The following is a 22,119-nucleotide window of genomic DNA, read 5'->3' on the forward strand; positions in this document are numbered from 1 at the left end:
ATTCTATGTAATGGTTCATAGTCATCTCCCAGAGTTCTTTCGATGGGTATAACTGGTTCAGTTCATTACTGCTCTATTGGAACTGATTTGGTTCATCTCATTGTTAAAGATGGCCACGTCCATCAGAATTGATCATCATATAGTACTGTTGTTGAAGTATATAATGATCTCCTGGTCCTGTTCATTTCACTTAGCAGAAGTTCATGTAAGTCTCTCCAGGTCTTTCTAAAATCTGATTTAAAATTCTAACCCAAGAGAAGAAAAAACTCAAACTTCCTAACAGAAAATCAATTTACTCTCTTCTATGGTTAGCTACTTAAATCAAGTTCTAGTTCAGTATTTTAGCTCTATCAACTAATGTCAATTGTAAGGAAGGATGAATGGATAATGCTAGCTTACACCATCATAAACCTCTGCATCATAACTTTCTGGGGTACTGCCCAATGCATATTTTTGTGTGTGTCATTCTCCAAACAGCTGTAGACTTAGCATAAAGAAGCTGTAGACTGATATAGAAATGACTTAGAATTGGCTATTTTTGGTTTTCCAAATTTTTTCATATCCTAAGAATTATCTTCAAAACTTTTGGGAATATGACATATTTTATGAATTCTGGGATCCTTATCAAGAATATTGCTATTAACCTTTCCTGATAATTTTAGTGGAAGATATTTGCAATGCAAATGAATTTTTAGGCTTACCTTTCCAATCTTGCAAACCATTATCCCAAGCACTATACAATTAAATGCACAATATTCATTCTGGTACTCTTCTGTTATCACAGCATACTGAACAGTTTTTGTAAGGATAGTTTTACTAAGAAACAGGGTGATATAATGGATAGAGTTCAGTTCATGGAGTCAGGAAGACCTGGGCTTTAATCCTGCCTTTAATACTATCTGCCTGACTCGGGGTAAGTCCCTTCAACTCTCAGTGCCTTACTTAAGCAATTTCCCAAGATTTATTATATACCTCTTGAGATGTGGAAAGCATTCCCAAACACTCAACTTCAAAAGATTATTTTCTGTTGTTTATGTATCCTTTACTAAAGGATAATATTTACTGATGTATATACACTTAAACTATAAAAAACATTTCATGTAAGTGGCAATAAATCTAAGGCTATTATACCTCGATTAAAATTTTTAAAAATTCATTACAGAGTAGGTCTCAAAAATTCTGTATTTTTTCCTTTGAAAAAAATACCTTATCTATCATCAACATATCTTTTGAATTACCACTACTAGCAGCTTTCTTTTTTCTATTGTGCCAGTGGGAGCATTTCAAAGCAATCACTGTTCTAGTCACCCTCTTTACCAATTCTTTCCAGACAGTGTTCTTCCCAAAATAACTTTCATAGAGTAAATTTTAAGTAACTGTTTAGCACATATGCAGCTGCTACTTGCAAATTATGCTAATTACTTCAAACAGTTACTTTCAACTGTCATCTATAGGCGTTAAAAATAACTTTTAGCTACTTCTGAGTTATGCAAATGATTCTACAAAAATTAGATAGCAGCTCTGGATGAATTCCACCTGGAATTGGTGAACATGAGAATATGGGACAAAAATCAGCTCCTTTGAATTGTCTTTCCTCCTCCCACTACAAGTAAATAAACTTGGTGAGTATGTATATTAATGCAGAATTATAAAGGATACAGATAAATAGTGATCAGATTGGCTAAAAATTTGTCTGTGGGCATGTATAGATCTAAAACCATGGAAGTAGACAGATGTTCTAACTTAGAAAATTAGGTATAAATAGCTACAAGTAGCTACAAAAGTAAGACTAAGAATCTCAAATATTATGCGTAAGAGGGCAAAATTTGAAGGGCCCTGTACAAAGTACATGTTTATATAGCTATCATAGCCAAGTGACTACTATCTATATACTGAGTATAGACTAATCTCCATTATAGGAAAAATGAAAAGACAAAATAGAACATCTCTCCATACTCCAAGTATGACAATGTTAGGTTCTTACTAAGTGCTAAGTCGGTACTTGACAATTCTCTAGTTCCGGCCTTTCCTGGAGAAGAGCTTGCATGCTTAGGAGGAGGCAAGCTCATTGGTTGAAGTACTTCTTCCCAGAAGCCCTTGCATTATCCCACGTCCATTCTCTGGGAGGATAAAGAGGGCATCTCTGGAAGAAAAAGTTAATCTCTGTTTTAGACCAGGCTTGACGCGGCTCTCTGCAGGAAGGGAAGTCACTTCTCTGGATGACAGTTAATAGCAACTGTCTGGAGACAACAGTTTTCTACAAGAAGAAGAATCTGTCCGAGAGATTTGAGTTGACACAGCAGATCTCCTCCCAGAGAGTGAAAAGCAGCTTCTGGAGACAACAGCACATTACAATTGGCGCCCAACATGGGGCCATTGAAGTATTCAATGCCTTCTCCGACTCCCTAAGCCAAGAAAATGAAGTGGGGGGCTTCAAGAAGGAAATATGGATCATCACTGGCATAGAAAACTTGACCCTTATGTTAGAAAAATGTGACAAGGAAAAGGAAGCAAAAGAACAAAAAAACCAAATACACAGTTTGAAGTTTTTTCTAAAGAGGAAGGAATGTAAGGCTTTAATAAGGAAGCAGTTTTTTGTCCTCCAAAGAATAACAAAGTAGTGCCACAGGAGCTATCAGGTAAGAAATCATCCAACTGAAGCTATTCAATGACAAAAGAGCATTGCTTAAGTGTCTGTTTTATTTCTGGCATGTGGATGAAAGATATACTAAAGAATCTCTTAAGACTTAAAGTGAACTACTGATGATTCACTTGGATACAAATCATCTTACTAGAAGAAATCTAGAAAATATTGCTCAAAAGGAGCATGTGCCCTAGATTTTGAGAAAGTAGATTTCAAAAAGTTTAAAGGGAAAATAGGTAGGATTCCATGGACTATAATTCTCCAAGAAGTCAATTTGAGAAGAATAGGAATGGGGTAGGTGGTAGCACAGTAGATAAAGTGCTGAGTCTTGAGTTAGGAAGATTTAATTCAAATCTTCCTTAAGACACTTTCTGTGCGACTCTTGTCTGACTCAATTTCCTCAAATTTATTTTAAAAAACATAATAACAATGTCTACCTTTGCAGGATTCTTGGGAGGGTCAAATGAAGTAATACTAACAAAGTGCCTGACACATATGTGCTGCATAAAAGCTTATTCTCTCCTTTCCCCCTATAATGAATCAGATATATACATAAACAATCAAATAAGATGGGAAGGGGGGGAAGAGAGAACCATGTACACATATTAGTAAATTAAAAAAATGTTTGGTGAGAGAGGGAAGGGAAAGAGGACAGTTAAGACTAAATGTTAGAAGTAACACAGATTTGAGACTGAATTTTCAAGTATACTAGGTATTCTAAGAAATAGAGACCAAAAAGGTGTATCTTTCAGTATTTTACTGGCTTGGGGGAGAGTCTATGAAAAGACAAGGAATTGGGAAATGGAACACTGCATATAGATAATAGCAAATAGGATATTTTAGCTTGTAGTAGAGTATATAAAGGGAAATAATTTGGAAGCAGCCCAGAAAAATAAAGTTAAAAATAAAATATAAAAGACTTTAAGTGCCAAATAGAAAAGACTGTATATCAGAAGCAATAGGAACCACTGAAACTTTGAACTTTTGAAACTAGAAGAAGGGAGATCAACTAATAGGCTACTACAATAGAAAGAGGGATGGAGAAATTATTGTTCTGGGAATTATCTGCATAGAGATAATTAAACTCATGGGAGGTGATGAGATCATTAAGACAGTGGTTGTAGGAAGAGAGAAGACCCAATACAATGCCTTGAAATATGCCTATTTTTAAGGGTAAGGATAATGCAGCAAAGAAAACTGAGAAGGAAGAGGGCAAAGAGAAAAGTAGCAGAAAAAAAAATCTAGAAAAGAGTATCCTGGAAGAAAAGGGGATCAACCAGCATCACATGCTATAGAGAGGTTAAGAAGGGAAAAAAATGAAAAAAGGTTATTGGTCTGGATGCTTCAGAGAGCAGTAGTAACTTGGGAGAGAGCAATTTCTACTAAGTAAGAACTTTAATATACATAGACAAGATGGAAGCATGGAAGGTAACAGGGCATATATAAGAACACTGCATTGCCATATAAAAATAGTGCTAAGTCTCAGAATGAGTTAAGGGTGTTAACGTGACCTTGGGATAACAAATTTTTTTGTTTTGTTTTGAAAAAGCTATACTGGATGACAAGTGACAAAAGGCTGAGATTGTTTCTTGGGAGGGGTATGTGTGGTAATGAAAAGAGACAAAATACAAAGCTGATTAATCTTTCTTTCATATCTCAAATAAGTAAGGAGATGATGAGAGAGCATTTAGTTTTCTTAGTGAATTCATGTCTTCCTAATTCCAGTGAATTATATTTTTAGTTCCTGAGAATTGGAAGTTGTGATAGGTAATCCAGTATCAGGGATTTCTGGAAAATTTCTGAGGACAGAAAAGGTTCATGGGAATGACAGGCAAATGCTGCAGTTTTCAAAATAGTTAAGAGAACTGAATTGGCAACTTATGCCAGGGATTCTGCCTAATTCCATTTCTGCCAAAATTCTAGACTGGATTATTCAAGAAATGTATAGCAAATATCTAGAAAAGGAGTCAGTGAATGCAAAATGGCAGTGTGGCTTCATTAAAAACAGGTCATATCAGACTAACCTTATTTCTTGATAAGGTTAAGTAAAGTGGCAGATCAGAAAAGTAATGGAAATATAATTTACCTAGATTTTAGCAAAGCATTTGATAAAAATGACATGCTATTCTTAAGAAAAATGGATATGTGGATCACATGATAAATGCAATTGAATAGACTCATAACTGGTTGAATTGCTGGACTTTAAGCATATTTATTAAGGATTTTCAGCTTGGACAGATGTTCCCAATGAAGTGCTCTTGTGTTCTTCAAAATCTTTACCAATGACTAGAAAGTAGGAATAGATAGATAGTATGCCCTTCAAATTTTTAGATGACACAAACCTTTGTTACCTTTAGCTAACATACTGATCATAGCCAGGAGAATCATAGACTAAAGTATTGGGTTGAATCCAATAAGAGGAAATTAAAGTGACATAAATGTAGAGTCTTACAGTTGGATCCAGAAGTTCAACAGCACAAGCACAAGATGGGGAAGGCATACTTACATAGATGTTTATTTGAAAAAGGAACAGAGAGCTTAATTTATCAAACTGCATACCCAATGTATCTTATCAGTATGACATGGCAGCAGTCAAATTAATGTTATGTTGAGCTTCAATGAGAGTAAAATTGCTTCAAGAAATGAAGTGATTAATTTCCCCTTGTATTCTGACCTACTCACAGTTTAGGAAGACAACTTCTAAGATAGCGAATGTCCAGGAGAGCAACATAGAAGGTGAATGGCCTTGAGTCTTTGTCACATGAAGAGAGATTGAAAAGAACTGGAGATATTCAGCATGGAGAAGAAAGTATATTGGGGGGAAGCAATACGGTGTTCAAATATGTGAAGTGCTGTAATGTGGAAGAGAGATTTTACTTAATTTTGTCTGGCTCTATAGTGAACAAAAATTGCAAGGAGAGAAATAGAGAATTGATGACAAGAAGAACTTCCTGACAATTTGAGCTATATAAAAATAAAAATTCTATCTTTACCTCAATCATTCAAACTGAAGCTGGACAACCACTTGCTGATAATGTTATTTTAGGGATTGATGACTTTTTTGGGTACTAGATATGGACTAGATGGCCCTTTAGGATGTCAGTGACTATATAGTGGAATCATGCCACTATATATCTAAAGTATTATTAGTATAGCAAAAAATTCTTTAGATCCTTAAAGACAATGCTAAGGATGGAAGTGCTATTAAAAATTGTGGTCATAATCCATTCCCTTCACCCCCACTTTGTTCCTTGATCTTAAAATAATATAACATTATAAAAAATTCCTTTTCACACACTCAAAAGTAAAAACAAAACAAAACATTTTTTCCCTTGTTCAAAATGAACTATTCTGCAATAATAGCTAAATGCTAATCTTTAAATGGACTACATTAGCAGACAGTATCAGTGAAGGTTAGTATTATAAAACAAGCAAAATAAATACAAAAGAATTCATCCATGAATTACTATTTTTCGATATCAAGAAATATTTTTTGACTAAAATGGAAAGGTATTTAACATAACTGTATGTGTATAATTTATAACAGATTGCTTGCTATCTTGGGAAGATCAGAAGGAAGGAAAAGGGGAAGAACAATTTGGAACTCAAATTTTTATAAAAATGAATGTTGAAAACTCTCTTTACATGTAATTGGAAAAAAAAATACTATTAAAATTGCTTACAATCCCTTACAAGACATATGTAAGAAATGCTAGAGTCAAGAAGAGCTGGTTCAACTCTGGTATCTAAAGCTTGAGATGTGTAACCAACGTCAAGTCATGTAACCTCTCTAAGGTTCAATCTCCTCATCTATAAAATAGTGATAATGACTCATCTCATAGGGTTGTTAAGAATCTAATAAGAATGTCAGTCAAGTGCTTAAAAGATTCCCTGAATATTAGATTCTATATTATGTCATTAGAATAGATTTGGTGAATTGGGGAGGATTTTACGGAGTTCTACAAGTTTGGGAATGCTTGAATAACTCCTGGAAGTAGAAATAGAAACGTGGATGAGAGATTCTCTATGTGAATAAAGCAAAAGGATACGGAAAGAAAAAGATTAAAATATTAAAAATCCAATGCAAACAGGCAAAGAGCTTGAGAGTAGCAGTAAGTAGCTTTATTTTAATGAAAGGTGATGAGGATGATATTAAAGGCTTTGTGGGAAAAACTGGCAAGGACAATTTCTGTAGCATGTAGGTCTGGCTTAAGAAAAGTACTGGAAGTAAAGAGACTATAAAGTCTGCTCTACTTAAGAATTTTCCTTATATAAAAACCACAACTTTTCTAAACTTAAAAAAAAAAAGGATCCATTTTAAGAATGTTTATTTTGAAAAAATAAGATGACTTTGTTAGTTAAAAACACTTTAGTTATTTATGCTTTAGTTGCCTAATGTCTTAGTCTTTATAACACAGATAAGAAGTAAACTGCTAATGGTAATTATAGTATAAGTCAAAGACCAAACTCAGGATAAAAATGTTATCTTGGAAAAAAACAAACAAGTAAAAATTTATGACCATTGAGCACCATTCAAAATCTGAACTTATTAGCTTTTAAAGTGTTTGAGTTAAATTAAAATCAAATGAATGACCCAAACTTATGTTTTAGAATGGATAAAACTTTTTTTTAGGGGAAGGAAGATCTGGGGAGGGTAAACAGAAGGGAGGATAATGTGAATAAAAATACTGGATAAAATTAAAAAAAGAAAAGTTCCTCCAAGAAATTAAAAAAAATCAATAGTGAGATATATATATTTTAAAATTATACATTGTCCAGCTTACTTTTTTGGTTTTCTGGAAGTAGAGCTCAGGAAAAGCATGAAACCAGTAAGCCAGCTGTGATATGTAGAAAAACTTCATTTGAAATCTGTACAACACAAGAAAGTGAAATAAATACTTTAAAAACATAATATATTTAAAAATACAGACTAAAACAAATATTGGAAGTCAGGGTCAATGATAAAGTTATCTATCATACAACTCCTTACGTATCCATATTACAAAGATACAACAGAAGTAGTGTGATTAGAGGGATGCCTTTCCAACACACTTCTGACCTCCAAACAGATCCCCATAAGCACTTGCCTTGCAAAACATACCTGAAATTCCCATTTTAACAGTCCCTTTTTAGGACACTATCTTTGTAGGACTACTGGTTACTATATAAATTACCATAAAACAAGGACACTATTTTTGTAGGTCTACTGGTTACCATACAAATTACCATAAAACAAATCTAGCCTTTTCCTTAGTACATAAACACAGGTTAGTTTATCAGAGTAGCTAGTTAGAAAGCACAATGAATCTAATGCTGAAGGGATAAGACTCCAACTTAGTTCTGGGGTAGAAGGGAAGGAAGGAGAAGGTCCTTGCAATAAGAGGAAGGGAAGCAAAAGGAGTATACCCCAAAGGAAAGACAGTGAAGCAGCATCAGGATATAGTGTAGATTTGCATATTTTAGAAAAGATACATATAATAGGCACTTTAGAAGGCCTATAGAAACCCAAGAATAAAATGTAGTTGACATTTATTTAAAGAGTACTATTATTAAAAAAAAAAAAAAAAAAAAAAATTAATGGGCATTTTCACAAATACAGATGTAAAGACATATTTCTATAACTCCTTTTTGATTTTACATTTCTCCTCTACTCACCCATCCCCCATGTGTTAAGTTAATTACAATGGAGTATTCCTAGTTGCTAAATACTGTAAGTTATATAAAAAAAAAGAAGTATAAGAAACATTCTCTGATGTCAAGGAACTTAGATGTCTGTTGAAGTGATAAAACTGATATAAGTTTAAAAAAAAAAAATCAGAGAACCATATTGAACAATATGTAACCGACTTTTAAAGTGAATGGCACAGGGTATAAAGGTGATGAGAATTCAGAGAAGGAAGAAGTCACTATGGGAAAAGGATTGTGGAAGAAGGGGAAGTGATTTGGCTTAAAAGATGGAAAAAGAAATATGAAGAAGGAATGAATGGATCAAAGTCAAAGAGAGAAAAAAGGCAAGAGAACAGATAAGAAAGCAAAGAAGAAGTGAAAAAATAAGAATAAGAATAAAGAGAAGAAGAACATAATAAAAGGACCAACTGTAAGGAGTACTAAACTAACATTTGTTGTCCTTCCGTTTGACAAAATTATTTTCTTTAATCAATAAAAGCAAACAAAAATAACTTACGTCATCAAGGTAAGGGGGTAAGATTTCCACAGAATAGATGGATCTGAGATGAAGTTCTCCTAAAACAATATTGACATAAAAATTAGCCTACAGAAGATAATTTAAAAAATAAAGTAGAAAACTATTTCCATTTTTTTGATGCTCAAATCCTATCACATCCAATGATGAAATAAATCCACTAAACTATGCCTAAAGTTTATGGCTTTGAAGTTTAAGTAGGTGCTCAAGACAGTGAAAAATGATTGTAAATGGTTTGAAATAATAGTCTATTATTATAAAATAGTTATCTAAAGTACATAAACAATACTTATTGACTTGCTGATGGTCAAGTTAATTAGCATTTATTTGAAAAAAGTAAAACACTTTAAATTTTACTTTAATCTAAGTGTTTTTATTTTTACTAAGCAGTTATCTCAACAGTCCAAAAGAAAGATTATTTGTTGTAAATATTTATGAAGGGAGAATCCCATTTTGATAAATTTGATAAAACATGAAAACAATACAGTATACAAAGGGAGAAAAATCTGTTACAAGTTGTTCAAGATAGTTCCATTTTCATTTCTTGAATTGTTTATTGAACTGAATTTCTTGTTGATTCTTGCAACCTTGACTTTCCATTCTGAAATTGTTAAAAATGGCTCTGCTTCTTTAAACAAAACATTTTTTCACCAATAGCCTACAAATTTTATTTAATCTGCTTCTAAAAATTTTAATTTTCATATATCTAAAACATACTTTAAATAAAAGTGCCATTTCCCCCCAAAAAAGTAAGAAAACCTAATTTCCAGATTGTAGTTTAACAAATATCTGGAGAAAATGACATATAGAGAAGAAACAATAATAGAAACAGATGACTTTAAGATAAAAGTTCTAATGTTTTTCCATTAGAATGATATAAGTAAGGTTCTTGTACTCTTTGAAAAAGCATGCAATATTTTTAAAGATCTCTATAACGCGCTTCATCTGGCTGCCTTTATTTTTAAGAAATGGCTGAAAACATCTCACTTTTGAGCACCAGCAGTTTTAAAGTCACTGTTACCTTAAAATTTTTGCTAATAGAGACACTGTCTGCAAGTGATTATGAGATAAAAAATATTTTCTTGATTCAAGGACCATAAATGTAGTATGTAGCATTCTACACAAAATAAACTAATCAGCATACAATTCAACTTAAAAATAAGTATCACCTTAAATTCAACATTTATACCAAATTAATAGCATTCCTAATCTCCAATTAATACATTAGTTGGGGAAAAGGTAAAAGGTCAAATTTTCAGTAAACTAAAGTTAATTAATAGGCTGGAGGACAGCATTTAAGAAGAATATTTTCTATTTGGTGTTTAAAAATATGAGCTTTTTAAATATGAAAATTTTAGCATGTAAATACTTACAGACACTAGAATGCTTGTGCCCCAAATACAAGAAAAAAGGTAGAATGCACTAAGTTGACCAGATTCATTAAACTTGCTATGTTTCGTTTTAGAGAAGTGCATTCGCCTGTTAATTTTCTAAAACAACAAAACAAAACAAAAGTCATTAATAATTACCAGGATTCCAAATACATAATAAGTTCATCTTTACTCTACCTTAAAAAAAGTTACACTGGGTACTTACATCCAAGACATATTCCTGAATTATGGCATGAATAATTATTGCTACAAGCATGTAGAAGAAAACTGTAGCCAAATCTTTGATGCCATAGTAATAGAAAGAGAGCGTTTCTGTTGCATGGTCTTCTGAAGGTAAAAAAGAAAAGCAAACAAAAGTACATATTAAGATTGTTAACTAAGAATAGAACTCAGTATAACATAGTCTTATGGAAGTAATAATAATAAAAAAAAAACCCTAAGAATAAAGCTCTGATAATTCCCAAGATAATCTGCTACTAGGAGAAGTTTGAATAACAAAGCTTAAAAAGCAATTATAGTTCTTATTTGAAAGAAAAACTCAATATCATATGGAAAGGTCTAGATTTATGGTACTATATGAGAAAAAAAATAGTTAACTTAAGTACCTCTATTATTTGCCAATTACCTTGATTAAAAAAACAAAAAACAACCACAAATTCTAATCAAACAATAAGTACAGAGATTTCTTAACATTTTTCCCATAGAATTCTAGGTTTTATCTTCCCCTTCTCCTTTTTATTCTGTTTAGCTAAATTAATTAGAGATAATTTAATTTTTATGGTCATTAGCTTAATCACCTGATTATTGCACTGAAGATTTACGCCAAAGATTTCTAAAAATGTATAATTTAGAAACCTAAAGTTCCAAAAGCCAAAAATAATTCTGAGTTCTTTTGTACATATTCAAGGAGTGACAGGAAAAAATGTTATTTATGCTTATTCCCATCAACAGTATCTATTTACTTTAAATTTCTATTTCTTTCTAATAAAGCTTTTAGAAAAAAAGTTTTAACTTTAATGAGATATTTTAGAATCTTATTTTCTTGAATAATCTTATTTTCTGAAATGGAAAAAAAAAAGTAATCTGGGTAGTAGTACAAGGTAATTCAAGCAATCAACAAGCCTACGATTTATTCTTGACTAAATTTTTTTTTTTTAATGTAGCATATCTTGAGAATGAATGCTAAGCTCACAATCTTTATATAATCTGAATGACAACTATGATCCAAACTCTTACATTATAGTTGCAGGGTGGGGGTGGGGCGGGGGTGTGTGTGTTGAGTTGATTTGAATTTTACATTTCAAGTCTTAAACTAGCAAATTTGCAAGATCACTTTTACACATAGATATACAATTACTTTTTTAAAAATTGTAAAATTAGTAAGTATATACAAAATCAATTTGAAAGAATGAATGATCATTATGGATTCTTAAGCTGCTCCAATAAAAAAAAGTCTAAGTAATTCAAGTATAGAAAAAACTAATTTTAATACAGTGTACTAGGAGATGTCAGTCAAAAATAAGGTATTAAAACAAGGTGAACATTAATAAACTAATGTGAGTGTTTGTGAAGATTAAAGCAGAAATAAGAGTCTACTTAATTTCAATATTACTTTGTGCTCTGTTCATCAAAAATAGCAAATTCTAAAAGATACTTACCTGTAGCTGGAATGGTAACATTGTATTGAAGAGTAACAAAAATAACTGCTGCTTTTGTTGTAATCTGAAAGAAAGAAAGAAAAATTAAGACAAACCAGAATGCTGAATCAACTTGAAGAACCTGACATATGTAGATCAAATACATCCTCCCAAATCCAAACCAGGGAGGAAAGAGATTATGGTGGTGATGGCTCTAATACTTAAGATACAGAAGCCATTAAAGAAAGAAAGAAGGCAGCTTGGTGTAACATATATAGAATTGAAGAATAGCAGTTTTCAAACTGGAGAACACAGAAGATGATCTATTGTAGTATGGGAGAAAAATTAGAACTTTTGTTTCCTCTTTATTCAAAAGAAATCTAAATTTCATTAATATTTATTTTATAGATTGACACTGGCAACCTAACTCGGTGTATATGTCATATGTCATAGATGGATTGTCCAGAGGGTATTATAAAAAGAGTGAGAATTTTACAATGCTGACAGGTTGGCATTGATGCCTTCACCTGTTCCTCATATTATGGCTTCTTTGAACTTGGCTAAATGGATTTACAGACTATATTATCTAGTTTTACCTAAAACATCACAAAATGGAAAATAGAATCTCTCTCTTAAAGAGACATTTGTAAAAACAAAAATGTGGTCTTAATAGTAACAAATAGTAAAGAAAATTATAGAGCTGACAAATCTACTTCAAATATAAACTTTTACAGGCATCTCATAAGATCAAAATAATGATGACCTAATCAGACCTGAAAAGAAGATGGCAAAAACTTAAAAACAAATTATTTGAAATATAAATTTATATCTGCTTTTGATAATAATGAATTTTTGCCTAAAATACATTTGTGCCATCATGTTTAATTAGCAAAGTACTTAGAAACTAAGCTTTTGTTGTTAAAATAAAATAAAAATATAAAATATTACCTACAAACTCTCAGGTCTGTGCTTAAGCTTAGAGACAGAATTTTTTTTATAATAGCTTTTTATGTACAAAATAAATGCCAAGATAGTTTTTAGCATTCATCCTCGCAAAACCTTGTGTTCCAAAATTTTCTCCCTCCCTTCTCCCTACTGCCCCTCCAGACAGAAAATCAATATAAGTTAAATCTGTGCAATTCTTCTAAACATATTCCACATTTATTATGCTACAAGAAAAATCAGATCAAAAAGGAAAAAAAAGCAAACAACAAAAAAGTTGAAAATACGATGTTATAATCCACATTCAGTTCAGTCCTCTGTTTGGATGCAGATGGCTCTCTTCATCACAAGTTTATTGCAATTGGCCTAAAACATATCATTGTTGAAAAGAGCCAAATCTATACCAGTTATTCATCCCATAATCTTATTGCTATGTATAATTGTGTACAATGTTCTCTTGGCTCTACTCACTTCACTTAGCATCAGTTCATGTAGTCTCTCCAAGCCTTTCTGAAATCATCCTGCTGATTGTTCCTTATAGAACAATTAATAATCCATTACATTCCTAAACCATAACTTATTCAGGCATTTGCCAACAGTCATCTACTCAGTTTCCAATTCCTTGTCACCTCAAAAGGGAGTGCTATAAATGTTTTTGCACATGTGGGTCCTTTTTTCTTTTTAATGATCTTTTTGGGATACAGACTCAGCAGAGACACTGCTAGATCAAAAGGTACACATAATTTGATAGCTTGAGCATAGTTTCAAATTGTCTCCAGAATGGTTGGATCAGTTCACAACTCCACCAACAATGTATTAGTGTCCCAGTTTTCCCATATCCCCTCCAACATTTATCATTATCTTTTCCTGTCATCTTAGCCATCTGAGAAGTATGAAGTGGTACCTTGGAATAAGACAAATTTTTTTTAACTTGTTTACAATCTTCCAAATAGTTTCTGTGGGTTTTGAACAGACTTGTTAAAAAAAATCCAATCAGCTTCTGAGAAAAACTGAATATCATGGAAGAGAGAAAATATAACAGTTGAATTTCAACAAAAACTTTAATATAACTGGTACATGAGACTGAATTATGATTTGTAATGTGCAGCTAATGATGTACTTATTCCACATGGATCCATATATCTTTTTCAGTTACAAGTCATTAAAATACTGAAATAAATTGAAGTTAAAACTTAACTTTGAATTTCTACACCAGAAAATATTAAATATTTTCAAAAAGAATATTCAATCACATTGTTCTCATGAAACCATAAATTTTAGTAAGAGCAAAAGATTGTGTACTGATAAGTTTAAATCATTAAATTATTATTTTTTTCCTTCATTTCAATTTCTATTTTTATATGCTTTTTACTTAAATGGATCTGTGTTCCTATGAATTCAAATCAATAATTAAAAAAAAAAAAATAAAGCACATACTATATACCAAGCACTATACTACGTAACAAGGTATGAATAAGAAGAAATTCTGTTCCCACGGTCAAGGAACTTACAATTAATGGAGGAAGACAAGCATAAAAGTAAGTTCTAAAGGGGCTTGTGGGGTTAGAATACCACTGGGGGGGTACCTAACAGAGTTGTTCCCTCGAGTTGAAACCAAGCAAAGTTGCAGGAAGAAATTAGAGTGAGCTGCAAAGTCCAGATCCTGTCTTTTAAAGTAAATCTTTGGGAGGAGTTCAGTGCTTCACACCCCACCCCACCCCAGTCAAAGGGAAGAGAAAGCTGAGATAGGTAAGAGTTAACATGGTGATGATTAGAAGCAAATAGCTTCTCCAAAGAGGAGCATCTTCAGTAGAGCTGAAACCAAGCAAAGCTATAGATTGATAATGGAGTGGATAGAATCTACAATTTCTTTCAATAATACAATAATAATCCAATAACTCACCTAATTCATCAAGTAATTCATCACCCAGTTCTGCTTACCCATTCTGGGCACTTATTTGTGTTCTCCTTTTAAGTTTACCTTCCTTGATTTCTCCTGACATCCCACAGATACCAATGGAACACTGACTTATTATTACTTGGTGTCATGTGACCAGCCCAATCTTCTCATTATACAATTTTACAATGGCATCTTTTACTTCTGTTATTATAAAGAGTTCCAAAAAATAGTTTGGAATTTGTTCACATCCACTATGTATTTCTCCATTGCCCTCTGGGTGAATTCATTTTGAATATTTCAGAGGTGGGTATATTCCATTTCTTGCTGGCACAAAACATTGGTAGACTGGTAATATTGAAAAGATGAGTCTTCCCTTGAGATCAGTAAAGCTTTGCAAGTCCTCAAAAGCAATCCAACCCACTCTTTTTCAGTTAAGGTCCAACACATTGTCTGTCTGTACACAGTCTGTCCCAAAATTTATGGATAAACTCCATATAACATTTTCATCAAAATGCATATTGAAATCTAGGCAAGAGACATTCCTTATCTACTTGGTCAATCCTGTGTAGATGGACAGATCAAACTGCTTTAAAATTACAAACTCCTTGCAAGATGCTCTATAATATTTTAGGGAACAATGCATAATCAGCACAATGTCATCTGCAAATAGGAAAATCTGGGAAACTTCTCCATCCATAGGGAATAATTCCACTTTGACTTGAACTCTATTCCATATCTTGTTCAGTGATAAATAGTTTTAGTGAGCACGTATGTTTATTTTATTCTTCATCTGATGTTTATTATTAGAGTTACCAAACAAGACTATTTCTATTATAATTTCTGCAGAATCTTGAATGATTTTGGTTATAGAAAATACCTTAAAAAGAATCTATGGAGGTTTAATGTTAATGATAGTTATTAACATTCTTTCAGCTGCCAAACACATCCACTGCATTCTGGGCTGTCACAAGTACGAAGGACTTTTGATGACTCTGGAAGAGAGCGAAGCTCTGAGGATTTTCACAATTCCCCTTCACTTAAATTCAATTCAAACACAAGTCAAAACATCACTAATTTGTGATGTCATTGGTCTTCTTCAAAAAGGAAAATGAATGATCAACAACAACATAGGCATAAAGTCTGAGATTTTTTTTCTCAGCCTTCAGATACATCTTCCCAATTGTTTTTCCTCCAACATGAATATATACTTGATCCATCTTAGGTTTTTCTAGCATGGTATGTTTTATAGCTTGTATAACGTAGTAGGGTAGTACATGCATAAAATTTATAACTAAGTATATGTCAAGAATAAATGCTTTTTAAAAATTGTTTTTAACATAGTATATGGGACCAGAAGTTTGGTTACAAAAGAGAACCAGCCTTGGATTCAGAATACATCAAATTCAAATCCTATAACTTAAGACACATATTGATATAATCCTTAGTCAAAGTCACTTAACATTTTGCTGCCCCCTCATTAAAACTTAATACTCTCCTTAATGAGGCTTCTTCAAACAAAATAACAGGCCTCCACCTTCCAGTAACAGAAAAAAAGGTGGGAACCACTAGATCTCAGATTATATAATCTTAGCAGCCAAATCTGTGAATTCCTGATCATTGAGGGAAAAAGGGTGAGGCACTCCCTTAAAGCAGTGACAATTCTTAATTTACGATAGTAAGCAGCCCTTGTCCAACAAGCCCATCTTTGTTGTTACTATTCTCTAGTCTTCTAAACTTGCAGAGAAATTTAAAGAATGGAATCTTGAGGAAAGGTATCGTTTTGTTTGTATTTTTGCAATCTTGGAGACTAGCAAAGGGTCTTTTAAACATTAGGTATTTCATTGGCAGTTGATAAATTCCCTAAGAGATCATTGTACCCGGCAATAATAAGATTATATGATGATGATGATCAATTCTGATAGATGTGGCTCTTTTCAACAATGGGATGATTCAGGATTATTCCAATGATCTTGTGATGATGAGAGCTAGCCAGAGAGAAAACTGAGGATGGATTACAAGATAGAAGTTTTACTCTTTTTGTTGTAGTTTTCTTGAATTTTATTTTTTCTCATTTTAAAAAAACTTTTTGATCTGATTTTTCTTGTGCAGCAAGATAATTGTATAAATATGTATGCCGGTATTGGATTTAATATATATTTTTTCCATGTTTAACATATATTGGATTAGATGTCATCTAGGGAGGGGTGGGGACAAAGGAGGGAATTGGAATACAAGGTCTTTCAAGAGTCAGTGTTGAAAAAAGTATCCTTGCATGTTTTGAAAATAAAAAATTTCAATTAAAAAAAATTCCCTGCTAGAACAAATTTTAGCATGCAAGTTTAAAGGGTAAGTGACATAAAAGAGAAATAGGCTACAGATGAAATTAAAATTGGAGGGAAAAGGTAGAAATAAATATCCACTTACTAAACCACTTAAATTACATTGTTTCATATGGATAGACACTTTGAGAAAAGACTTATTAGAAATTAGTTATTTTCTTACTAATTTCCTTTACAAATTCAAGAAGCTACTTATTTTTTTTTAGCCCTGATAATTATAAGTTATATTTTTATCCAAGTTATAGTTACTAGATTGCACTTGAGGACAAAGATTATATTGTATTTATCTTCATATTCTTTAGGACCCAGCACAAGATCCTGTATTTGTATGGGCACTTAACAGTTTGTTGAACTAACTAAATCTTCTAAACTGTTCCAAGCTAATTAATGTGACCTGAGGTCAAAGAGAATTAAACAACTCATTTTGAAGTACTAACCCTTAGACTATGGCCAAAGCCTAAGACCGTTGGGAAACAAGCTTTAATTGCTGATTATTATTCTTATTCTTAGAGAGAATCAAGAAATAACTTTTACCGTCTTTAATTTCTATTTTGGGGTATATACCTGTCTCCGAGAACTGTTTCCTTTGCAAAGGACACTTCTCTCTCTTCTGCAACAATATTCTCCAATTCTTTCTTTTAGGGCAGTGTGGTTTACTGACCTCTGATATTCTTATGCCTTTATGAGGTCAAAACTATTTTCAAAACAATACTAAGATGATATCTATAATAATTGCTGTCCAACTATTTATGTGAAGTTGGGCTTTCTTCATGTACTTAAACCAAAACTACGTATTGCAAGAGCCTGAATATAGAAACATATATGATAATCTCTTATGTCAGACATAAGATTGATAAAAATATGTTAAAAAAAAGATATTTTTCCATAAAAATGTTATTCATGTCAAAATAGAATAGGCTTATTTATTCTTATTTTAAAATGACACTCAGTTTTTATTTCAAAAAATGAAAAAATATCAATAAGCTATGAACCACATGAAATATTTTTGGACTCCATAATAATTTTTTGAGAGTTTAAAGGGTCTTAAAACACTTGAGTTTTGAAAAATGTCCTTGGATAAGTGGATATAGTAGAAAAACTGCTAGATTTGAAGACAATGTACCTGAGTTCAGATCTTGGCTCTCTCTCTTTACTGGTTCTGTGACTTTTTTTTTTAATGTTTGATATATTTTATTTTTAATATACATTTCTTCATGAATCATGTTAGGAGAAAAAAAAATCAGAACAAAAGAGAAAAAACATGAGAAGGGAAAAAAAAGAAAAACAGAAGAAAAAGGGAAAAAAAAAAGTGAACATAACATATGTTGATTTACATTCATTTTCCATAGTTCTCTCTCTGGATACAGGTGGTATTTTCTCTCCAAAGTTTATCAGATCACTAATGCAGCTTATTCAGGGGCATCTGGGTGGCATAGTGTATTGAGCAGCAGCCCTGGAGTCAGGAGAATCTGAGTTGAAATTTGGCTTCAGATATTTAACTAGCTGTGTGAGCCTGGACAAGTCACTTAACCCCAAACATCTCACAAAACAAAACAAATTTCTTATATCAATCTTATATCAATCAAAACTACTATGGGGAATAACATGATGCAGAAGGTATTGCTGTAAATATAGTCAGAAATTCTCAGAAGTGATAGGAACCTTGATGACCAACTAACCCAAAACATAGATCAGCAAATGAATTCCTTCTGCAATATATTTTTTCAAGTGGTTGTCCACAGACTGTTTTAAGATTTCTAGAATGGTGGGTGGATTGGAGAAATTTGAGGACTCAGATTCAAATTTCTGTCTCATTACTTTCTATCTGTTTAGCCTTAGATGTTAAATGGAAGCCAGAGGACCCAGATTCAAATCCTGAGGCAGTTAGATGGTTCAGTGGACAAAGCATTAGTCCTGGAGTCACGAGGACCTGAGTTCAAATTTGACCTCAGACACTTAACACTTACTAGCTATGTGACTTACCCCTTACAAATGCCTCACAAAAAACCCAGCAACAAATCCTGCCTCTTGATCTTGACAATCATTTAACCTCTGTAGGCCCTCCAACTTTTATATTTCTGTAAAATAAGAAGGTTGGATTATGTGACCTCTGTTACTAAACCTATGATCCTATGAACCTATCATACCTCTCAAAGCAGCCCATTCCACTTTGGAATATCTTCCTCAGGATGTTGTTCTAGAGCTGATTTCAGTCTTAGCAATTTGCCCTCTAATTCTATTCCCTAGGGGGGAGGGGGAGAAGGGAAGAGGTCAAACAAAATTGAATCCCTCTCCTACATGACAGCCTTTATTTTAAAACAGGTATCTTCTCTAAACATTTCCAATTCCTTCATTTGGTCTTTTTGCCATAAATCAAGGTCATTGCTTATCCTGATAAGATGATATCTATCTCTGAACACTTTTTGACTTATAATAATAGCTAGTATTACAATAGCACTTTAAAGTTTGCAAAACGTTCTCTCATTTGATCTTCACATATTGTGAAGTGATATTATTATTTTCATTTTACAGATGGAGAAACTGAAGCTGAGAAGCTAAGTGTCTTGCTTTCAATCACACAGTTGCTAAGTTTTTGAGTCAAGATTCACATGATCTTTTTGACTCCAAGCCCAATACTATACACCTACCTTGATACCTGCTTTTATAATATATATAGCACTTGTTATTTCAGGTATGGTCTGACTCAAGCAGAAAGCACTGTTGCCTACTTAACCCTAGATGCTGTACCTCTCTTAAAGCTAAAATCATACAGACTGCTGACACATACTAACTTGAATATCTACAATTCTTAGATCTTTTTTCAAATCAACTAATTATCTATGTCTCCCATCTTGTACTTGTGACAACGATTTTTTTCTTTAAATCTAGGTGTAAGATGTTACATTTTTATTAAATTCATTTTACTGTCTCTATATCATTTGATACAATCTAACATCTGGATCGTCTCTTCCTCCTCCCAGCTTGGTGTCATCTGAAAATCTGATTAAGTGTCACATCAATGCCTTATTGAAGTCACTGTTAAAAATGTTAAACACTCCAGTGGAAGCCTTCTTCCAATATGACACTAAATTACTACTCATAGTTTCTAGCATTCAACTAGTTCTAAAACCACCTAGTTTATAGTGTTTGTCTAGCCCGTCTTTCCATGAAACATTCTGAACATGATGAAATTAAGACATGTATGTGATTGGGCAGAGAAATTAAAGAGGATAGGAACTAAGAAAATGTCATTGCATAAAGTATTTAGGCTGATACTATAATAATATTGGTGGAGAAGGTAGTTTCCGTTGGGTAGTGGGAGAACTTTATCGGAGGACTAACAGGTGAGGAAATAAGAGGTTGTGAATATAGACAGCTCTTACATCAAAAGAAAGGTCCTCCATTAAGAATACAGGAAAATAAATGTCTTTTAAAACAATGGGGGAGGAAGGAAAGAGAATGTTAATCCTATAAACTTCAAACTACCTTCAACATTCACTTTTTCCTATATTCCAATAGCCATATTTGCTTCCCTTAAAAACGAAAACAAAAAAGACCTGAAATATATTGTTTGGACACTGATACTTTGCAACAAAAATCCAAACAAGCCACTATTGAATTAAGAGTATGTCCTTAAGTTGAAAGAAAAATGTACCCTTTATTTTTGGTAATATAGTTATTAATATTGACCATTGTATTTGACAGGATTTTGTTAGATCTTGATGTTTCTGTCACTGATTGCACTTAAAGTCTGGCAGAGGAGAGAGAAAATAATTTGAAGGGCTTGAAGGAGGACCAATGGAAGTAATTTTAAGGACAGGATAAAGTTGGGCCAAACATGGATGTCTAGAGACAGAAAAAAGAACTAATAGGGAAACAGAAAGAAGGAAGAAACTTAAGATGTATTGGGATGTGAGGATGGAGAGAGGATGGGGTAGGAAGATTAATGCAGCAAAGCACTGAAGGGGCTGAGGTCAAATCAAAAATACAGGAAAAGGGGGGAAGCCTTTTCCCCTTCCTTTCTAGTAACTACCTATGTGTTACTTCTCTTCAATATGCTAATATTTTTCTCATCTGTTTTGCTGAGTGCACAAACCAATATTAAATTACATTTGGTATTGTTTTAATAGTATCAATGTTCATCCTGTGATATTTCCTTTTATAATACACTTCAAAATCCTGAGCTATCAACATATGGTAAGAACAGTATACAATTTTCACAAATTACCTTATTTACCTGATACATAAGTTTTATGCCCTGAATTTATTTTAATATGTTTAGCATTTTTATTACTTCATACTAACATTAAAAAACCTTCAAATTTATAAATAAAAATTAATTCTGTTATTTTTAAAAATTGCTCATTGTACATACACTACCCAAAATCCTGGTTAATTCTTTTCACCAGAAAGCTATCTCGAAAAGACTGAAACCATACCAATCTTCATACACTCTCTGGTTTCTAAACTTGTCTATAATACATTCAAAACTATAATAATCTCCCTTGTTTGCATCCAAATATGGCATTTTCAAATTAAGCTTTATGAGTGGAGAAAATAACTACAAAGTGCAGGAAAACATAAAGCCTAAGCATTATTATTAACATTAAATATATTCAATAAGCATATAATCTTCCATTTATAATGTAGAATTAATGCAGCAATGAAGTTAGGAATGAAACAATCTAAGTTCTAAAAATTTTTGAAGTAACTTTAACCTATTATATTTCATTTTTTGAGTCTCTATGTATGTGCTGGATGCTGAGAGATTCAAGGATGATTTGTAAGGCTCCTATTCTGATGGAGTGCATAACCTAGAAGGGAGATGGAATTTGCATAAAAGTAATTTTAAAACAAACTATGAAACCCAGCAGAGAGCATTAGGAGAGAGAAGAAAATAGGGAGGGTTTCATAAAAAAAAAGGGCATCAATTAGGGGGTAAAGAATTGCTAAAATCTCAACAAGCAGTTAAAGGAAAGCATTTAAAATTCTTGATTTTTATATTTTAAACAGATGCTGCCTTATTGCCAAGATATTGACTGCCATTTGCTACTTAAGCTTTTG

The 22,119-nt window shown here is 32.5% G+C and overlaps 1 protein-coding gene across 2 annotated transcripts in view; it reads right to left on the minus strand.

Annotated features, from left to right (window-relative positions):
• TRAM1 (translocation associated membrane protein 1) overlaps nucleotides 1-22,119 on the minus strand; it is a 38,961-nt gene that overhangs the window by 14,930 nt on the left and 1,912 nt on the right. The window contains exons 2-6 of one of the 2 annotated variants that reach the window (XM_074278855.1): nucleotides 11,896-11,959; nucleotides 10,443-10,564; nucleotides 10,220-10,336; nucleotides 8,829-8,887; nucleotides 7,429-7,513 (exon numbers count right to left, since the gene is read on the minus strand). In XM_074278855.1, the coding sequence (XP_074134956.1) occupies nucleotides 7,429-7,513; nucleotides 8,829-8,887; nucleotides 10,220-10,336; nucleotides 10,443-10,564; nucleotides 11,896-11,959 (447 nt within the window). The remainder of the gene's footprint in view (nucleotides 1-7,428; nucleotides 7,514-8,828; nucleotides 8,888-10,219; nucleotides 10,337-10,442; nucleotides 10,565-11,895; nucleotides 11,960-22,119) is intronic. The other variant, XM_074278856.1, reaches the window with a different exon arrangement.

This window comes from Sminthopsis crassicaudata, chromosome 1, assembly GCF_048593235.1.
Source record: "Sminthopsis crassicaudata isolate SCR6 chromosome 1, ASM4859323v1, whole genome shotgun sequence".
NCBI lineage: Eukaryota > Metazoa > Chordata > Mammalia > Dasyuromorphia > Dasyuridae > Sminthopsis > Sminthopsis crassicaudata.